This window comes from Chinchilla lanigera, unplaced genomic scaffold (genome assembly GCF_000276665.1).
Source record: "Chinchilla lanigera isolate Chin_1 unplaced genomic scaffold, ChiLan1.0 scaffold00034, whole genome shotgun sequence".
Taxonomy (NCBI): Eukaryota; Metazoa; Chordata; class Mammalia; order Rodentia; family Chinchillidae; genus Chinchilla; species Chinchilla lanigera.
This window is the reverse complement of record NW_004955435.1, coordinates 17,750,842-17,772,783: the sequence shown is the minus strand read 5'-3', so window position 1 is coordinate 17,772,783 and position 21,942 is coordinate 17,750,842. Positions and strand designations below refer to the sequence as shown.

General features: G+C 39.2%; 1 protein-coding gene across 1 annotated transcript in view; it reads left to right on the top strand.

Annotated features, from left to right (window-relative positions):
• LOC102030119 (double homeobox protein 4C-like) overlaps window positions 1–21,942 on the top strand; it is a gene marked incomplete at its 3' end in the record, with an annotated part of 61,361 nt that extends 39,419 nt beyond the window's left edge. The window contains 2 exon segments of the mRNA XM_013516408.1: window positions 21,175–21,354; window positions 21,524–21,942. Coding sequence (XP_013371862.1) covers window positions 21,175–21,354; window positions 21,524–21,942 — 599 coding nt within the window.

Genomic DNA, 21,942 nt, shown 5'->3' with positions numbered 1-21,942 from the left:
CAATCCTCCCTCAGCCTCCTGAGTGCTGGGACTACAGGTGTGCACCACCATTCCTGGCCTGTAGAATAATAACACCGAGGACACTTGATTCCTTCAAAATTGCAAGGTTTGATGACAAAATGCCCGCTAAGAAAGAAAAAGAACTGATAATCTGGTTGCTATCCACTCATTGTTGGAGAGATTTATGGGTAATTATCAATCAGTTTATACACCATCTGAATACATGACTATTGATGAACATCTAGTAGCATTTCTTGGTTGCTGTAGCTTCATGCAGTATAGTCCCAAAAAACTTTCAAAGTAAGCATAAAAACTTATACCTTTGTAGATGCAAAGATTTATTATGCTTTCAATTTAGAAATTTATCCTGGAACTCAACCATCAGGTGAATACTCATACAGTAATAAACCAAATGTTGTGAACAGACGTGTTGCTCCCATCTCCCAAACTAATCAGAATGTGACATTTGACAGTTAGTTTACCCGTTTCCAACTGATGTTACATTTGCTGACAGAGCACAAATTGACCAGCACAGGAACAAAGCAGGAATTTCAAATGAAATGTGGCAATTTCAAAAAGAGCACTGCAGAGTACAATTTTTGGATTTCAGAAAGATATAACGTTGGCCTCATAAATGGCAAAGTAAAACAAACTGGTACTGTTGATGTCAAGATTCCACCATGGTAGAAATATTCATAGGGAAACTTTGACAAAATAGAAACCTGAGATGGAAACTTCCTACAACAAAACCGAAAGCAGAGTAGATACTGTTAAGAGTTACGCAGCAACTGTGATGTCACACAAGATACACAGTGCTGGTGACTGGTTGTGTTTTACTTGATCCTAAACATTTGTGGCTTAAATAGTTTGATAGCTTACAAAGAAAATAACAAGTGAAAATACCACAGAGAAGTGTTCTTAGAATATTAGGACTGAAACTTGTAAGAGATCATTTATAGCACAGGAAAAACAAAATGTTTCTGCCCAGGGAACTAGGCAAAAAAATTGTGGCACACATTGGTGAGTTAACAGGAGAACGGGCAGGCAGAGCACCACAAAAACCTACTACAACAACAGGACACAAAATATATGTGCTATTAGTGTAAGCAATACTTGTGTATGGAACATGCAGTTGTCATGTGTGAAGATTGCTTTGGGTGTCACAATTGAAGCAAAGCTTATTTCTATGGTAGACTTTGGTTGTGTTTACATTTAAGTTCACAGGTTTTTCTTTCTTCTTTCTTTCTTTCTTTCTTTCTTTCTTCTTTCTTTCTTTCTTTCTTTCTTTCTTTCTTTCTTTCTTCTTTCTTTCTTTCTGTCTTTTTAAGACAGTGTCTCGCTATGCAGTTCAGGCTAACCTTGAGCTCACTTTGTAGTCCAGGCTGGCCTCGAATATGCAACAATCCTCCTGTCTCAGCCTCCCGAGTGCTGGGATTACAGGCGTGTGCCACCATGCTCCACATAGGTTTTTATTTCTGATGTTATCTTTTAGGTTTGGTAAGCAGGTAAACAGCTGATGGGGAAATGTTGATGTCTATTCTAAATGCTCGTTACATATTTGATATTTTCTTTTTATTGATGTCTTATTTCCCTGCTAAGTTCATGTTGTACAGTATAGCAGGAAGCTCCTGACAAAACAGGACAAGAGAGATGACAAGAATGGCCTGCCACACAGGAAAGGAAAGCTAAGTACATGTGCTGTCAGTGTGATACTTGTGTATGGGATGTGCTGTTGTCATGTGTGACAGCTGAAGCAAAGCTGATTTTTGTGGTTGAGTTCTACTGGTATTTTCATTGCAGTTCATATAGGAAGTTATTTCTGAACTTAGCATTTAGGTTTTGTAAACAAGTAAACAGCTGATGTGAAAATGCTGTTTATTCTAAATGCACAATACATACTAAGAATTTAATACTTTATTTTATGTTCCTGTAAACATAATAATAACCTCCTGAGAAAACAATAAAACTAGCAAAATGTCAAATATGTCCTACAAAAAGGCCAGGAAAACAAAACGCATGTGCTGTCAGGGTAAGTGGTATGTGTATATGGAATGTGCTGTTGTCATGTGTGAAGACTGCTTTAGGTGAGAAGTAAAGATTGTTTTTATTGTTGAGTTCTATTGATTTTTTTTTTGTCTTTTTGATCAGGATTTTGCTATGTGGTTCAGGTTGGCCTTGAACTCAAAGTGATCCTCCTCATTGTAAGATCAATACAGAGACATGGGAATGGTAAGTAGAGGAGCAGGGATCAATTTCCTTCTGAAATGATTACACTTCCTTCCTTTTCTTTTTAATTTTGGCCAGGAATGTAGCTCAGCAGCACAAGCACCTACCTGGCAAGGGCAAGGTCCTGAGTTCAATTCCTGGTACTAAAAAAATTATAATAAAGAGTACATTTTGTTCATTATCAACTTATAAAAAACAGGTAAAAATAAATTTTTAAATTTTAAGAAAGAATGTCAGTAGGTTGGTAAGTTGCTCAGGCAGGGCTCAAATCTGCAATCTTCCTTCCTCAGCCTTTCAGAGTACTGGGATTATGGGAGTGCACCATCATGACCAGCTTCTTACTGCTTTTTACACAATGAATTGCAGAAGAGACATAATGGACACAGAGGCAAGGGTACTGAGTTGACTTAGGATAGTGACAGTGGAGATGAAGACAAATGGAAGGATTTGGGCAAATATTTGTGAGGTCAAATTGACAAGACTAGGCAATAGATTGGATGTGAAGAGTTGTATGTTACAGCTGGACTTTGGGCACGTGGAGTCTGAGTGCTTGAGGACATGTGGGCATTGTGTGCCTATGTGACTGATCTCCAGTAAAAGCCCTGAGACCAGGGCTTCGGTGGGCAACCTTTTTTTCCAAGTATCTCTCAAAGTCACCAGAATAAAGAACTCACAAGATCACAAAGTACCAAAAAAAACTATAAATGATTTAATTCTAAGCATTTTATTAAACACTTTTGATATAGAGAGTATGGGCTTATAAAAATAAAACTGCAATACTCTTATATATTTAAAATTTTTCCTCAGTTGATCAAAAGGGTTTTCGAATACTAATCACCTTCCATCTCAAATTACCCCCTCTATCAGTCTTGTACATGAAACTAAGATATCAGAGCAGTTAAGAGCTTTAGGAGTATTTTAATATATGGGACATATTGAGTTCATTTATTGTGGTGGATTGACAACTGGTGGTCAACTTGTAATTCCCAGCTGAACTGAGTATGCACGGTGCTGGGTGTGGGAGACCCACCTAAGGACTGTTGCCAGCAGCATGAGAGGCAGAACTGGAGAAGAAGAGGCTGTTGGGAGCTGAGAAGCTCTTGGGTGCTGTTAGAAGCTATAAGGAGCTGTTAATTCTCTCAGAGGAGTTTATCATACTGGTTTTCCTATAAACTTGGCTGTTCTCATCAGAAGAGGAGCTTGGGCTTTGGTTCACTTTGGGGGAGCTGTGGTCCTCACTTTGAGCATCACTTCCTGGCTCTAGAGGGGAAGATGGTGCACTGCTCAGTCCCCAGAAGAAGCTTGTTGTGTTGGCTTTCCGGATGGGAACTCAGCTGTCCTGATCATTGGAGGAGCTCAGGACTTCACTATCACTGAGGATGGTTGTGGTACTTTTCGAGGAGCTCTGGTTCTTTGAGCATCACTTCCTGGCTCCAGTGCAGATCCCTCAGCCTGCTAGCACAGATCCTTCATCTAGCTGGCACAGACTTTCTAGCTTCCTCCACTGACCTTTGGGCCTTCCCAGTGCAGATCTGTGAAACAGGCCTGCATGAGACACTGTCGTGGGCTATAGCCTCCAGTTGGACTCATGGGAGGCATTGTTATGGGCTCTAGGTCTTCAGCTGAACCCATGTGGGACATTATTGTGGAATCCAGACCCTCAGTTGGATATTTTGGTCTTTAGTGTGTGGACAGATTTCCTGAAATCTCTTCTATATGATTCTTTGGGTGACTACTATAAATAATCTTATAAAATATGTGTCCTGTATTCTATTGTTCCCCTTGGAATAAGCCCCCAAACCAGCACATTTACTAAGAAAATGATTTTATTATGATGTCTTTCAGAGATTTTAAGTGCTGTCATCACTGAGTGGGAATTATTCTCAAAGCAAATATCCTCTAAGTTACCAAAGTACTCACTTTATTATGATAGTATATTTTAGAATATTAAAACTTGTGAAGCTGAAGACAAGCAAACAACAATTTAATAAAAATCACAACTCAGAATTCCAGTATTTCCACATGTATCACTCACTATGAAATGTAAAAAGACTACTAATGTTTAAGTGGAACAGTCTCTAACCTGTAAGTTACATTCATGTGACCCAAAAAAAGCACACACTTGGGAGATTATACAACATGAGTAAGTATAGAAAACTGCCCTCCAGGACTGCTTCTTCAAAGTTTAAACAATTAACTGACCATCATTTTGTGGGTGGACACTGAATATGGGTTAGTAGGTCCTACATGTAGAAAAAATTCTAATTAAAATATTTTTCAACAAACTATGTTAAATGTTTCCTTGATACTGAAAACTCAGAAAGTATTTCTCTTTATCACAAAAATTCCATATGTTAAGGATTTATACAATCCAGGAAAAAAAATTTAGAAACTTTTTTTGTCTGACCACTATGTCTTCTAAAAAGGCTCTTCAAAATCTTGAGCAGAAGTATCATACTCTCCAATAAAATGCGTAAGGTCTTCACATTGTTCACCTAGTTCACGTAAATTCTGCCTGAGTGCAAACTGAATAGACTTTTTTAGGGAAAGATCATTTTCAATCAGCGTTTTCACCACCATCCCAAAAGTTTCCCAATCTTGACAGTAAACCTGTTCAATCTCTTCGGTTTCCGATGCTATTACTTTCAAGCAACTGCTGAGCTGACTGTCTTCGGCAACAGTTTTGCTAAAAGAAAATACCTGACACCCAAAGTTAAAGGAGAAAAGCTTTATTGTAGCTCACAGTTTGTAGAGATTTTAGTCCATAGTTGGCTGGCTGCAAGGTGGGGTAGCAGGGCAGAGGGCCATCACAGAAGAGAAACAGTTCATGACAGGCAGAAAGCAGCAAAGTAGCAAAATGGCAAGTGATAAGCTCCAAGCAATGCCAGCAGCCCACTTTCTGTCCCTTATCTTCCATCCCTTAGGGCGGGTAGCACAGCCAGGTTGGGCCTTCCCATTACCCATCCACACCTAGGACTATGCCAAACTAATCAGTGGATTAATTTAATAATCACACACCCTTAATCCCAGCATCACACACTTAATCCCAGAATTACACATCCTAGATCCAGCTGTTTCTTAAAAGCCCCACTGCGTGAGGTTTGGGGACATACATCTAAACACAAGTTATAACAGCAACACTGCACACAAGTTGTCACACATCACGGCTAGGAGAATTAAAGCTCATGCCATCCAATGGGAGGCAACGGCTGTTTCTTCTTGGGCTTTTCTCCATGTTCCTTTTCTCCTTGTTTTTTCCTCCCTCCACACTGTGCTTCCCTCCCTTCCTCCCTCTCCTTGTTTGCTTTTTCTTCCTTCCTTCCCTTTTCTTCTTTCTTTCTTTCTCTTTTCTTTCTTTCCTCTCTTTCCTCCCCTGCTTCCTTCTTTCTTTCTTAGCACTGGGGATTGAACCCAGGACCTTCATGCCTTCATGCTGAGCTACATCCCCAGCAATCTCCTCTCTCTCTCTCTCTCTCTCTCTCTCTCTCTCTCTCTCTCTCTCTCTCACACACACACACACACGTCTATCTATCTACCTATTGACTGATAGGGTTCTGCTAAGTCTTTAAATTTCCCAGCGTGGGGTTGAACTTGTCAACCTCCTGCATCAACCTCCCAGAGTATTAGGATTTCAGGTGTGAACCAGTATGTTTTGTTTGTTTCTTTGTTTTTGTTTTCAGTGGTGGGGAGAGAACATATTATGGCTTGTATCTAGATGTTCCCCCAAAGCCTTATGTGCTCATAGGTGAGGTTTTTTGGAGGTGACTGTATCTAAGGTGTGTGAATGTGTATTAAGGGTGTGTAAACATGGAATAAGCATGTGACAACTAAATTAGTCCACTAATTGGGAAGGCCCAACCAAATGTGGGTGACACCACCTAAAAGTCTTGTAGCTTGGATGGGATAAAAAGGGAAAGGGGATGGGATAAAAAGGGAAAGGGAGGCTTGCTGCTGCAGCTATGGCCTTTTGCCTGCCTTGCCTTAGACAAATTCTCCTGTGATGCCCCTCTGTCATGCCACCCTGCCTTAGACTCAGTAACTATGGATTGAAACCTCTACAAACTTTGAGCCAGAATAAACCTTTCCTCTTTAAATTGTGAGTGTTGGGTATTTTATCTCAGCAAAAAGAAAGTAACCAAGACAGAACCCAAGACTTCATCCAGGCCAGGTAAGCATTCTATCACTGAGCAACACCTCTAGCCCCCTTGGTTGATTTTTAACCTACATCTTTCAGTTTTAATAAACCATAACAACTTTTCAAAGTCCATGTCTTTTTCTAGCACATTGCTGAGCCTAAAGATGGTCCTGAGAACCTCTGACACAGTTTGTAAAATAGAAACAACAGCTCAAAAGGTAGTGGGAAAACCAGGAGACTGTGATGTCATGAGAGCCAAGGAAAAAATGGTTTGGGAAGAGGGAGTGGTCAACACTGCTAGCTACTCTATGAGAAAAAAAGTAAAATTAATAGGGGTAAAATATGCCCACTGCATGTAAAAATAAGGACATAAGCCTTGAGGCTGGTGAGAGTGCTTTTGGTAAAGTGTTGGAGGTGTAAACCAGCCAGAGTGGACTGAGGAATGAGTCTGCTGTGAGGAAACACACACTTTTTTCTGGGTACCTGTATCATTTTCTATCCTTTGATTTTCAGTCTGTAAATTTCCTTTTGGGTTAAATGTGTTTTTTGTATACAGCATATTGTTGGATTTTTGTTTCTTGATCCAATCTGCCAGTCTACTTCTTTTGGTTGGTGAATTGAGTGCATTTACATTGACAGTTATAGCTGATATGTATTGGCTTATCTTTGTCATGTTGTTTTCCTGCTATTAGTTCCCCTTTTTTCCCTCTGTTTAATTGCTTGCTCTGCATGATGTTTCCTTTCTGTTGTTGTTCTTAAAGTTGTGGTCTTTTTTATCTCTTTCTAGAATATCTTTTAGTACTCTTTGTAGGGTTGGTTTGGCACTCATGAAGTTCTTCAGTTGACCTTTGTCATGAAAATATTTTATTTCTCCATTAAATTTGAAGGATAGTTTTGTAGGGTACATCAGTCTGGGTTGGAATTTGTTTTCTTTCAGGACCTGAAATATTTCACTCCAAGCTCTTCTCAATGTGAAAAATATTTTATAACAGTTCAATTCCAGGCACTGCATTCTCAGAGAACACTATGAACTTCATGGGTTAGGTTTCTCTCTATATATAATAATATGGGTTTTTCTTACTTTTTCTTTTTAGACATGGTCTTGCTATATAGTTTAGGCTGGCCTTAAACTCACTATGTAGCCCAGGCTGGCCTCAAACTTACAGTGATCCTCCTGCCTCTGCCTCTCAAGTACTAAAACTACAGGTGTGTGCTACCATGCCTGGCTATAGGTTTTTAAAATAACACTTTTATACTAGATTTTAATAAAGGTGAACAGTTGCACACATCAAAAAGTTAAGAAAAGGAGGGACACTGCCCATTGCTTCTGCACCATCTCAGGAACCTCAGTGCAGAGGAACCCAGGTGCCTGGCCCATTCCCCTACATGGTGGGACAGGTAGTCCCAGGTGGGACACAGCAACCAGTTCCTTTGGAGGAACCCAGGGTAAACCCATTCTAACAAAGGGAAACACTTTGAATACAAACTCCTAATTTAAAACTGGTTCTGTTATATAACTATAGACTTAGCTCCTATGGTATAAAGTATAAAATCAATAGTTACCAAAGTTTGTTCCTACATACAGAGGATATCCCTGAAGAACAGATTTTTCCTAGAGGCCTAATACTAGTGATATAGCTACTTACTAACAAAACTCACAAGAATCATCACAGAAAACAAAATAAATTTTTTTTGAAATAGAAAATGTCAAGATGAAGGAGCAAAATGCAATCTCAGGCCTCCACCCCATCCAGAACAAGTCCAGGAGACATCTACATACAAGAAACTGGAAGTCACACACCTGAAATTTCTGAAATAATAGAAACTGAAGTACAGAAATAACACCATGAGGCTAAAGAGGAATTCAGATCATAAAAAATCTCTAAGGGGCCAAGCATGATGGCACATGCCTGTAATCCCAGCACTCAGGATGCTGGGGCAGAACAAATGCTGGGAGTTCAAGTCCAATCTGTGATACAGAGTGAGTTCAAGGCCAGCCTGAACTACATAGTGACACCCTGTCTCCCAAAGAAAGAAAAAACAGAAATAATATCTCAGGTAAAAAAAAAAAAAAAAAAAGATAACCATAATGAAAGAATTGCTCAGCATATCTAAAGAAGACAAAGAATAAGATAGAGGAGCATAGGAAAATGACAGAAACCTTCAGTGAACAATACAGGAAAGAATTAGAATGCATGAAACAGATTCAAAGAGATATCCAGGAAATTAAAAATTCCATTGAAAGCTGGCAAAACCACTTGAATGAAACATAAGATACACTTTTAGACACTGAAGACCGGGTTGCAGCTAGTGATCATGAAAGGAAAGATCTCTTTAAAATAACAAGAAATGAGGAAATAACAACTCAACAGCTGCAACATAATGTAAAGAGGAACCATATAAGACTGATAGGTGTCAATGAAAAATCAGGAGTCAATACAAATGACATAAAAAGACTCTTTGCAAAAGTAATAGCAGAAAACTTCCCAAGCTTGGGAAAAGAATCTGATATAACCCTAAGTGAGGCATATACAACCATGATTAGCTATAAACAAAATAAATCTACCCTCAGACTTATAATAATCAAAATCTCAGAAATTCACCACAAGAACAGAAATATTAAAAGCTGTTAGAGAAAAGAAATCACAGCAGACTTCTCAACACAAACTATCAAGTCAAGAAGAGCTTGGGGAGAAGTATTTCAAGTGCTGGAAAAAAAACCCTTCCAACCTAGATTTATGTACCCTGCAAAACTATCTTTCAAAATCAGTGGAGAAATAAGATACATCTATGAGAAAGGACAACTGAAAAAATTCATGATCACCAAACCAACTCTACAGAAAGTACTGAAAGATACTCTAGAAAGAGATAAAAATGATGACAATTCCAAGAACGAAAACCTAAAGAAACCACCAAGAAGGGCAAGCAATTAAACAGAGGGGAAAAGTAGGGAACCAACAGCATGAAAATAACATGACAAAAGAAGCTAAGACATATCAGTTATAATCATTAATGTAAATGGCCTCAATTCACCCACCAAAAGAAAAAGACTAGCAGAGTGGATCAAGAAACAAAATCCTGCTCAGTGGCATAAGTGCCTGCCTGGCAAGCACAAGGTCCTGAGCTCGAGTCCCAGTTTCAAAAAAATAGAAAGAAAAAACAAAATCTAACAATATGCTGTATACAAGAAATATATTTAACTCAAAATGAAATTCATAGACTGAAAATCAAAGGATAGAAAATAACATTCCATGTGGCAGGGACTCAGAAAAAAGCAAGGGTAGCTATTCTGTTTGCATACAATGTGAACCTCAAACCAAGAATGAACAAAAGATATAAAGAAGGTTACTACATACTTGGTAGTGCAAAACTTCAAGAGGAAGAGATAATAATCATAAATACATATGCACCAAATATGGGAGCACCCAGCTATATAAGACAAATATTAATAGACATGAAAAATCAAATAGCCAGTAACAAAATTGTAACATGGGTCCATAATACCCCACTGTCCCAAAGAGATAGATCAACTAGACAAAAATCAGCAAAGAAATAACAGAACTGAACCAAACTTGTGAACATATGGATTAGTAGATGTTTATAGAGTGTTCTACCCACCAAAATCAGAATATACATTCTTAGCTGTACATGGGATGTTCTTTAAAATAGACCATAAACTAGCCCATAGAACATGCTTAAGTAAATTCAAATGAATATTATTGGACCATAGTGAATTGAAATTGGAAATTATTGACAAAAGAAATTGCAAAAACTCCATAAACAGATGGAAATTAAATAACACCCTTCTGAACAACCAATGGATCACAGATGAAATTAAAGAAGAAATTCAACAATATCTACAATCAAACAAAAATGCAAATACAACTTACTGGAACCTGTGGGACAGAATAAAAGCTATTATCAGAGGGAAATTTATACTGGTGAATTCTCATATCAAGAAGTCAGAATGAGTACAAATAAACAACCTAATGTTAAAGCTCAAGCTTCTAGAAAAAGAAGAGCAAGTCAAGCCCAAAGAAGGGAGGAAATTATAAAGATCAGAGCAGAAATGAACACAATTGAGACCAAGAAAATACAGAGTTAATGAATCAGAAAGTTAGTTCTTTGAAAGAACAAATAAAATAGATAAACTCCTAGCTGACATTATCAAAAAAAGGAAGGAAAAAACTCAAATTCACTCAATAAGAAATTAAAAGTTTGAAATTACTACAGACCCTGTAGAAATTCAGAAGACGATCAATACCTACTTCAAATATTTTTACTCTTATAGGATGGAACACACAGAAGAAATGCACAGATTCCTAGAAACATATGAATTATCAAAGCTGACTCAAGAAGATATAAAAATTCTGAATAACCCAGTGTCAGTCAATGAAATTGAAAACATACTTAGAAACTTACCGGCTGGGTATGGTGGCTCATGCCTGTAATCCGATCCCTCAGGAGCCTGAGGCAAGAGGATCCTTGCAAGTTTGAGACCTGTCTGGGCTACAAAGTGAGCTCAAGACCAGCCTGAACTGCACAGCAAGACCCTGTCTCAAAAAGACAAAAAATAAAAAATAAAAATAAAAACGTACCAACAAGGAAAAGCCCAGGTTTTGGTGGATTCACAGCTGAATTTTACAAGAAATTTAGAGAAGATTTGACACCAATACTCCTCAAACTCTTTAATGAAATTGAAAGGGAAGCAATTCTCACTAACTCATTCTTGGAGTCAAAAAATATCCTTATACAAAAACAGAGAAAGACCCAACCAAAAAAGAGAACTACAGGCCAGTCTCCCTAATGAACATAGATGCAAAAATCCTCAATAAAATACTAGCATACAGAATGCAGCAAATCACCAAGAAGATTATACATCATGACCAACTAAGATTCATCCCAGGAATGCAGAGATGATTCAATACACACAAATCAATAAATGTAATACACACAATTGTGTCATATCAACAGAAACAAAGACAAAAATAACAAGATCATCTCAAAGGATGCAGAAAAGCTTTTGATAAAATCCAACAGTCATTCATGATAAAAACCCTACAGAAAATTATAATAGATGGTCTTTACCTCAATCTGATAAAAGCCATCTATGACAAACCAACAGCCAACATCATACTAAATGGACAAAAACTGAAAACTTTCACTCTAAAATCAGGAACAAGACAAGGATGTCCACTAGCACCACTCTTTTTCAATATAGTTCTGGAAATATTAGCCAGAGCAATTAGACAAGAGAGAGAAATAAAAGGAATAAGGATAGGAAAGGAAGAATTTACATTAATATTATTCACAGGTGACATGATACTCTCCATAGAAGACCCCAAAAACTTCACCATAAGACCTTTAGATTTAATGACCAAATTCAATAGCATAGCTGCATACAAAATCAACACTCAAAAATCAATAGCATTCCTGTACACCAACAACAAACTCACTGAGAGAGAAATTAGGGAAACCACATTCTTCACAATAGCATCCAAAAAAATAAAATACTTAGGAATCAATCTAACAAAGGGAGTAAAAGATCTATATATTGAAAATTACACTACTCTGAAGAAATGTATCAAAGATGATTTCAGAAAATGGAAAGATATTCCTTGCTCATGGATACGAAGAACCAACATTGCGAAAGTGGCCATACTCCCAAAACTGCTACATAGATTTAATCAATCCTGATCAAAATACCATTAGCATACCTCACAGATCTAGAGAAAACATTCCTAAAATTCATCTGGAACCAGAAGAGACCTAGAATAGCAAAGACAATCCTGGGCAAAAAAAGGCAAGGCAGGGGGCATCACAATCCCTGACTTGAAATTATCCTACAAATCTACTGTGATAAAATCTGCATGGTATTGGCAAAAAAACAGACCTAAAGATCAATGGAACAGGTTAGAAGATGCAGACAGAACTACAAACACACTCAGCCACCTTATCTTTGACAAAGGGGCCAAACATATTCACTGAAAGAAAGACAGTTTTTGCACCTCAAAAGAAATTACCAACAGAGTGCAAAGAAAACCTACAAATTGAGAAAAAATTTTAGTCAACTGTCCCTCAGACAAAGGACTTCTATCCAGGACATACACTGAATTAAAAAAATCAGACACCCAAAATTCAAACACCCAGTCCAAAAATGGGCATCTGAGATGAATATACACTTCTTAGATGAAGAAATACAAATGGCAAATAAATATATGAAGAAATGTTCAACATCATTGGACTTTTAATTAATGCAAATTAAAACAACACCGAGATTCTATCTCTCCCCCAAAAGAATGGCTATCATCAAGTAATCAACCAATAACAAATGCTGGAGGGGCTGTGAGGGAAAAGGAGCCCTTCTCCACTGTTGGTGGGAGTATACACTGGTGAAACCACTGTGGAAATCACTGTGGAAATTCCTCAGTAAACTAGGATTAGAGATCCCATTTGACTCAGCTATTCCCCTTCTGGGTATTTTCTCAGAAGGACTGAAAACATATCATAGTAATGGTATATGTGCACCCATGTTTATAGCAGCACAATTTGTCATAGCTATGTCTTGGAAACAACCCAAATGCCCATCACCCAAAAAATGGGTAAAAAGGATGTGGTATTTCTAGACAACGGAGTACTACTCAGCTATAAAGAAAGATAAACTAGAGGCTTTCATAGGTTCATGGATGCAACTAGAAACCACACTCACAAGCGAAATAAATCTGACTCACATGTGTAAACATTGTATTGTCTCTTTAGTGTAAGAAATAAAAGAGTAAATAAGATCCAAAATATAAAATAGATATTGTGAGAGGGAAGCAAACTGCTCAAAAGGAAAGAACAACTGGGATGGGGGAAAGGAGTAAAGAAGAAAGGGAATACACACATACACACACACACACACACACACCAGATAGCTAAGATAATTCTACCACTAATTTCTATTAGTTCATTGAAAGGAACATTTAGTGTTTATATTGTTTGATGAATTTAACATGCCCATGTCTAGTAATCTGAGCAACTACTTTGAAGATAATAGTATACAATATAATAACAATGGTTAATTTCCTGTCTTGTTTTGAAATTCTGTATCATTTTTATTGTTTTTTAAATTCTCTTTAAAATAAAAAAGTTACGAAAAACTAATGGAAGAATTTTTGGTTAAGCAATTTGTCCATGAACTTACTGTCTTGAGTTGCATATGAAGCCAAGTCGTCATTATTTATACTGCATATTTTCCACCACCTGTACAGATACTATCCTGCTGCATCAACCATCATTCCTTGAGTGAATTATTAGTGCATTTGCATTATAAATGGCACAACTTTTTCCACTCAACTCTTCACAGGTGATTTCTTTAGGAAGAAATCATCATGGTAATGCTTTTCTTGATTCTCCATTGGTCTTTGTTCAAAACCCCTGCAGAGGGAAAAAAACAAAACAAAACAAAAAAACCCACGAAACCCATGCAGGGCTTTGCATCACTCAGTGTTCTTAAAACAGGTGTTGGGATTCTGGTGGTCAGCATTGCAATATAGCAAGGTGAGGAAGAAAAGGAGGGAGGTGAGAATCTGAAGTAATACTTGAAGCCTATAGGGATATCAAAGAGAGAGCCCTCAATGCAGAAGGTGGCAAATGGTGCTTTCTCCCTGAGCACAGACTCATCGTGTTGGAGGGGCAGCTTGAACCTGCACACACATGGTGACTACTAGCTGCCCCAGGGGCGTACAGGAGAAACACGCTAGTAGAATGGAGCAGGAGACAGAGTGGCCTGAAGTGGCTGGTTAGTTATTCAGGTTCAGATGTCCTCCAGGAGTGGGTGATTCGCTGTTAGCCATCTTGGAGAGGAGTCACCTGAGCTTGCAACTCAGAGCGGTCGGCTCCATTTAGTCACTCTGAGTGTCAGGGTGTGGCGAAACTGAGTTGAAGTTTGCAGGAGGTCAAGGAGCCAAGTTCAAGCCAGAAGGGAGCCCAATTCAAGCAGACAGAAGGTACCCAAAGAGTTGCAGGCTGAATAAACCAGGTTCCAGCCTCATAGCCAGAAACCAGCCTGAACTTCAGTGGAACTAAAGGTGTAGGCTTGGTGGGATTACCCACTACCTGCCGTAAATCTATAGCTGGCTTGCCGGGATTAGTCAACAGCAATCTGGGCCCTGTCTGCCCACATGCTCTACTAATAACAGCAGAGACATTCCCATGAAGCAGACATTTTTCTTATTTTCTCTTTTTTGTTTTTGTTTTGTTTTCTTTTTTCCTGATTGTTCGTGTTTTTATTTGAGCATGGATATTGTTTCTAGCTTTTTGTTGTTGCTGTTCTGTTCTGGTTTTTATTTCTTCCTGTTCTCTTTCCCTCCTGACTTTTCACCATTTCCCCAAAGTTCTCATAATCTTCCTTTGTCCTCCACCCTTGCTTCTAATCTCTTCCTGTTGGGTTAATAATATCCCTTAGTTATTGTGGGTTGATCAGGTTTGCAATCTCCCACGAGTGTACAGTGAAGGCTAAATAAAAGAGGTAAATTGAAGGATTTTAGGGCTCAGAAGGATCAAAGCCCTCTCACAGAATTCAATATTCTCTCAGGGCTAAGACCAAGACCTTGTCTGGGTGACCTGTATTTATTTAGTTGTCAGAAGAAGGGAGGGCGGTACTCAAGAAGGGCAGAATCACTCAGGGACTTCTCCAAGGAAGGTATTACAATAATCCACCCAGGAGTGAGATGCCTGAGGCTACAGACTTTATCTAGTTGAGGTTGGATCCAGGTGTCCTTGGCTGTGATCTTTATTTTTACATTTCTTAAAATTTTTTTCTCTTTTTGAGACAGGGTCTCACTATGTAGTTCAGGCTGGCCTTGAGCACACTTCATAGCCCAGGCTGGTCTCAAACTCACAACGATCCTCCTGCCTCAGCCTCCCGAGTGCTGGGATTATAGGCATGTGCCACCACACTCAGCTCTGATCTTGTCTTATCCTTTGAGGTGATCCGGCTTCATCTGCCATTACAGGCTTCAGTAGGGATCAGTGACTCACACAGGTTCACTTACTATGAGTCCACTGCCAATCTTCAGACAAGGAGCTTAGGCCTTAGACAGATTCACAAGTAAACACGAAAAGCCCAGTGGTTAATTTAAGTCCTGCTCAGGGCTGCTTTGTAGTGCTGTCCACCATCTTCTTCCTCTTAAATTTCTCTATTTTCTCCCCTAACCCCTATTAAATCTTCTACCCTGAGGCTAAATTTGCTATACTGAGGGCATATTTACGGTATAAAATTTTCTGATTTATTTTAGATTTTGTTATATAATCATAAATCTCATGATATGGTTAAAGGTAGCAAATTAATGATTACCACAGTTTGTCACTTTCCAGGTATGCTGGATGAATTACCAAAGCTGAAACAAGAAGATATATAAATTCCAAATAAGCCAGTATCAGTCAATGAAATTGAAGCTGTAATTTAAAACCTACCAACAAAGAAAACCCCGCTCCTGATGGATTAACTGCTGAATTCTACAAGAAATTAAGAGATGAACTCATGGTACTACTTCTCAAACTCTTTAAAAAATTGAAAGGGAAACGACACTCCCAAATTTAGTCCTGCAAACAAGCATTGCTCTGATACCAAAACTGGAGAAATATCTAACTAAAAAAGTGACATACAGACCGTTCTCCCCAATGAACACTGATGCAAAAATCCTGAATAAAATAGGGGCAAACAGAATGCAGCAAAGTGTCAAGAAAATTACAAACCATGTAGGATTCATCCTAGAGATGCATGGATGGTTAAGCATACTTAAATCAGTAAATGTAAAACACCATATTAACAGAGTAAAGGACAAAAACCATATGATCACTTCACTAGATGCAGAAAAAGCTTCTGACACAATACAACACCCAGTCATCATAAAAATCCAACAGAAAATTGGAGTTCATGGTGTTTATCTCAATCTGATAAAAGTCATGTATGATAAACCAACAGAAACACCATACTAAATGGACAAAAACTGAAAACTTTCTTTCTAAAATCAGGAACAAGATGAGGATGTCCACTATCACCACTCCTATTCAATATAGTGTGGTAACATTAGCCAGAGCAATTAAATTAGAGAAAGAAATAAAGGGAATAAGAGTAGGAAAGGAAGAAGTTAAATTATCATTATTTGTGGATGACATGATACTCTACATAGAAGACCCCAAAAACTCCACCAAAAAACTTCTAGATTTAAAAACCAAATTCAGTCATGTAACTGGATATAAAGTCAAGACTCAAAAATCAATAGCCTTCCTGTACAAAAATAATAAACTCACTGAGAGCAGAAATAAGGGAAGCAATATCTTTCACAATAGCATCAAAAAAGAAAACAAAAAAACAATCAACCAAACAAACAAAAAAACCCCAGAAATACCTAGGACTCAATCTAACTAAGGAAGTAGAAGACCTCTACATTGAGAACTACAGTTCTCTGAAAAAGGAAATTGAAGAGGATATCAGAAAGTGCAAAGATATCTCCTGTTTTGGGGTAGGAAGTACCAATATAGTGAAAATAGCCATACTTAGGAGCTGGGCGTGGTGGGACACTCCACTTGGGAGGCTGAGGCAGGAGGACCATTGCAAGTCCGAGGCCAGCCTGGGCTACAAAGTGAGCTCAAGTTCAGCCTGAACTGCATAGCAAGACCCTGTCTCAAAAAGACAAAAAAAAAAAAAAAAAAAAAAAAAAAAGAAAAGAAAGAAAGAAAAAGAAAATAGCCATACTTCCAAAATTGTTATACATATTTAATGCAATCCTGATCAAAATTCCAATAGCATATGTCACAGAACTGGAGAAAGAAATCCTAAAATACATTTGGAACCAGAAGAGACCTACAATAGCAGAGGCAATTCTGGGCAACAAAGGCAACAAATGGGGATCACAACCCCTGACTTGAAATCATACTACAAAGCTACCTTGATAAAAGCAGCATGGTACTGGCAAAACAAAAACAAACAAAAAACCAGCTGGGGATATAGCTCAGTGGCACAAGCACCTGCCTGGCAAATGCAAGGTCCTGAGTTCAATTCCCAGTACCAAAACATCTAAAAAACCAAATAAACAAAAAACCAGACCTGACATTCAGTGAAACAGATGAGAAGATGCAGAAACAACTCTAGACATATTCAGCCACCTTATCTTTGACAAGAGGCAAATAGCTTCACTGGAAGATGGATAGCCTCTTTAATAAACTGTACTGGAAAAACCAGCTTTTCACATGTTGAAATTTAAAACTAGACCCATATCTTTCACCATGCACTAAACTAATATTTAAATGGAGCAGACTGGGTGTGATGGTGCATACCTGTAATCCCAGCACTTGGGAGGCTGAGGCAGGAGGATGGTCATGAGTTCAAGGCCAGCTTAGGCTACAAAGGGAGCTCAAGGCCAGCCTGAACTGCATAGCGAGACCCTGTATGAAAAAGACAAAAATAAATAAATAAATGGATCAAAGATCTAAATATTAAAACAGAAACAGTAAACCTGATAGAAGATAGAATAAGTAGAACTCTTGAAGACATTGATGTAGGCAAAGCTTTATGAAGAAAATCCCAATCACACAGGAACTATCATAAAGAATCAACAACTGAGATCTCATCTTACTGAAAAGCTTTTGCACAGCAAAAGATACCATCAACAGAGTGCAGAAACAACCCACAGTGAGCTAAAATTTTTTTGCCAGCTGTTCCACAGACAGAGGACTAATATCTAGAATATATAGAGAATGCAAAATCAGACCTCCCAAATTTAAAGACCCAATTCAAAAATGGGCATTTAAAAGAAATGGACACTTCTCAGATGAAGAAGTAGAAATGGTAAATAAATACATGAAGAAATGTTCAACATCAGTTATCACCCAAGAGATGCAAATTAAAACAATGCTGAGATTCCATCTCTCTCCAGAAAGAATGGCTATTATCAAAAAAACAACCGGTAACAAATGCTGGTGGGGCTGTTGGGGAAAAAGGAACACTTCCTCATTGTTGGTGGGAGTGTATACTGGTGCAACCACTGTGGAAATCAGTGTGCACATTCCTCAAAAAACTCGGATTAGAGGTTCCATTTGACCCAGCTATTTTTCTTTTTGTCTTCTCATAATAATCAAAAGTATCACACCACAATGATATATGTACACCTACATTTATAGTAATAAATTTTTTTTGAGACAGGGTCTTACTATGCAGTTTAGGCTGGTCTTGAACTCATTTTATAGCCCAGACTGGCCTCAAATTCCCAAGAGTCCTCCTGCCTTGCCTCCCAAGTGCTGGGATTACAGGTGTGCACCACCATGCCTGGCTGTATAATAGGTAAATTTTGAAAACAGCCCAAATATGCATCAACTGATGAATAAAGATGTGTTTTATGTAGAATGGAGTACTATTCTGCCATAAAGAAGGAAAAGCTTGAGGCATTTCTAGATAAATGCACACATCTGAGACCAATGTGGAGGACATTCTTTGATTAGAATGCATTGAGGACACAATGATTTGTTTAACCTTGAGTTTACGATTCTCCTGTCTCAGCCTCTTGAGTGCTGGGATTATAGGCATGTCTTGAGTGCTAGGATTACAGGCATGTCTTGGATTACATGTGGAAAAGGATAATCCTTTGATTATCCTTTCTAAAACGTTTTGTATCCACCCATTAGTACTAGCTACGCCCTAGGTTCTCGTTCAATAAAAGGTGACTGAAATTGGTAGGCAAGGACAGTCCTAGCAGCGGCAGTCCTAGCAGCTGCAGTCTGAGAGGCTGTCAGCCCCTGATCTCAGACTTTTGCCTCTCTTGGTTTTCTTGTCTCTCTTTACTTTTCTCATTGATCCACAGGCACCTCGTTCTCAGGACCAGTTCACCCTAGAGAGATAGGGATGAGTAGTCCCACATTAAGCGAAATACATCAGGCACAGATGTGTGAATATTGCATTGTTTCTCTGCTGTGAGAAATAGAAAGTGTAAATAAGAACCAAAAAGTACAATAGATACTGTAAAATGGGAAGAAAATGCTCAAATGAGAAGTGGAACAAGGGGTGGGGGAGGAAGAAACAAGAAGGAAAGAAAAAGAAGGAGAAAAATGGAAACAAAGCTTTTGCAAATAAGTAGGGGAAGAAGGGTTGAAGAGGGTAATGGAAAAAAGAATGAAGATCTATCATGTACAGGCGGAAATTCACTTTGATTAACGTTATTATATAATCTAAAATGTACCAATAAAACTTTTAAAAACGCAAAAAACAAAACTCTGGAGCATGAATACTTCAGATTATTCCTGCAGAAGAAATTCTCCAAGAGGTCCTAAGTAAGCATATGTATTAAGGGCATCAATCCACCACATATATAGAATTTGTGTGCTTATGTGTAAGTGGAGTTTACAATTTTTAAACTTTTTAATTTTGGGGCATTGGAAATTGAACCCAGAGCCTTGTGTATGCCAAGAACTTGCTTTACCCTCCACCCCTAGTTTCTGTTTTCTTTCATTTGTTTTGTTTTGAGACAAGGGTCTCATTATGTAATTCAGGCTGGGCTTGAGCTCATTGTGTAGCCAAGGCTGGTCACAAACACATGGTGGTCATCCTGCCTCACTTCCTGATTGGTGGGATTATAACGATGTGCAACCATGCCCGGCAGGCCCTAGTTTTCAATGCAGTGTGCAAGTCTCTAAGAAATGGAATTGAACAGGACCCTGTCTTAGCCTAGTACTGTTGTTAAGCATTTGTTGCTACTCCCAACAGACTGGCGGGGGGAGGGGGGGTGTCTTCCAAATAATTACTTAAAAGACATTGTTAAACAAAAAAAAGATATTCCCAATAACTTATTTTTTGCGTTTAATACTTAACAAAATATAACATGTTTTGATTAGCAGCTTTAAAATGGTTGATGGCATTAAACCACTTTAATGCTTACTTGTCTGATGGGTTTGAAAATTACTTAACAATTTCAAATGTATTACAAAACGTGTTATATAAAAATGCAACTATTTAAATTCATGGCAAAGTTTAGTCAACTTAAAATGTTTGATGGGAGAAAGTATGTTCCAAAGTCCTACAAAGGGTGAAAATGTTTTAAAAAATGAAGATCTTATCTCTCTCGGGCCTGGCCTCCTTCATAACTTGCTTATCTCAAGTCCTCTGCCCTCTCCCTGCTCAAGCTACTCTATTCCAGGCACAGTGACTCTTAGATGTCTGCCAACAAGCTCAGAATCCCTGTTTGCCTCAGGCCCTTTGCACTTGCTACCAGTTTTTCTACCCCAAAATTCTTTTGCACAGAGGGTTCTTCTCTTTATCAACAGAGGCCTTCCTCCTTGTAACTCTTTCCACTCTTTTTTCTTAACAGAAATTACTACTCTCTGACATAATTATTTTCCATTTTCCTACATTAGATTGTAAACTATTTGCAGGTGAGAGTACATTTATTTTGTTCTTACTGTAACCCCAGCAGATCTAACACTACCTCACACACAATAAAAAGGCTAATAAATATTTTTGAAATAAAACTGTTTTATGTGGTTTATTTTTATTAATATATTTTTTGTTGGTGCTGGGGCTTGAACCTACAGGCTCTACCACTGAGCTACACCCTAGTCCTGCAAGGGGGTAAGGACTTACACCAGCGTATTTCTAGAATTTACAAGCCTAATTCTTAAAGAGCTATTGCACTACACAGTCTCCCAAATACTTTTTCAAATAAAACGACAACTTTTTCCCTTTTATTTATCGGTACTGGAGATTGAACACCTTCTGTACTTAGCTTTTGTACTTAGCTCAGTACAACAAGGTCCTTCAGGACCTTTTAATTTTGCAGCATGGTCTTGCTAATCCATCCAGGCTGGGCTGGGCTCACGACCCTCTTGCTCCCAGAGCACCGGAAGGACAACCAGGCGCCGCTGCGCCGGGCTGTAAGGCAACCCCGTTACTGACATCGCTACCCACGGTCACTCGGCCCTGCCCGCCCCCAGGTGACTCTCAGGACACAGCAGGGCAGGTAGGTGACTCCTCTAAGGGAGCACCTCAGAAGGAACTTCTGTAGGCTCTCTCCCCCACTTCCTGACTCAGCTCTGGGGCGTGGTCCTGGCACCTCTGCTTTGGAAAAGCTCCGCTGATTTTCTGATCTGCAGCTAAGGCTGAGAAGCACCCAATGAAGCTAAAAGTAGCTGTCACGGAGTTTCTCCTTCAAGTCTTTTCAGCCTATTCGTGGCAGACCTGCAGCTGAAAGAAAGAAAAGCGCCCTGCGTTACCGCTCCCCACAGGCACCGGGCCTCCGGGAGCCGCCGCGAGTCCCCTCCCCGCGGGCCCCGGAGACCGCGGCGTCCGACAGCGCAGCAGGTGAGGCCCCGCGGAGACCCTCGGCGCGGGGGCCGGCGCCTCCCGGTAGACGTCCCCGGGAACCCTCGGCCCGGCGTCCTCTGCTCCCTCTTCTTCCGCCGCCTCGCACCACGGCTGCGCCTGGACTCAAAACCACGGCCCGCCGCAGACTACCCAGCGTCCACGCTTCTGACTTCGAAACTGCCTCCGGAGCTCACGAGCTGCTCGCCGGATACCGGCGACCGCACCGGAGCCAGACACCGGCGAC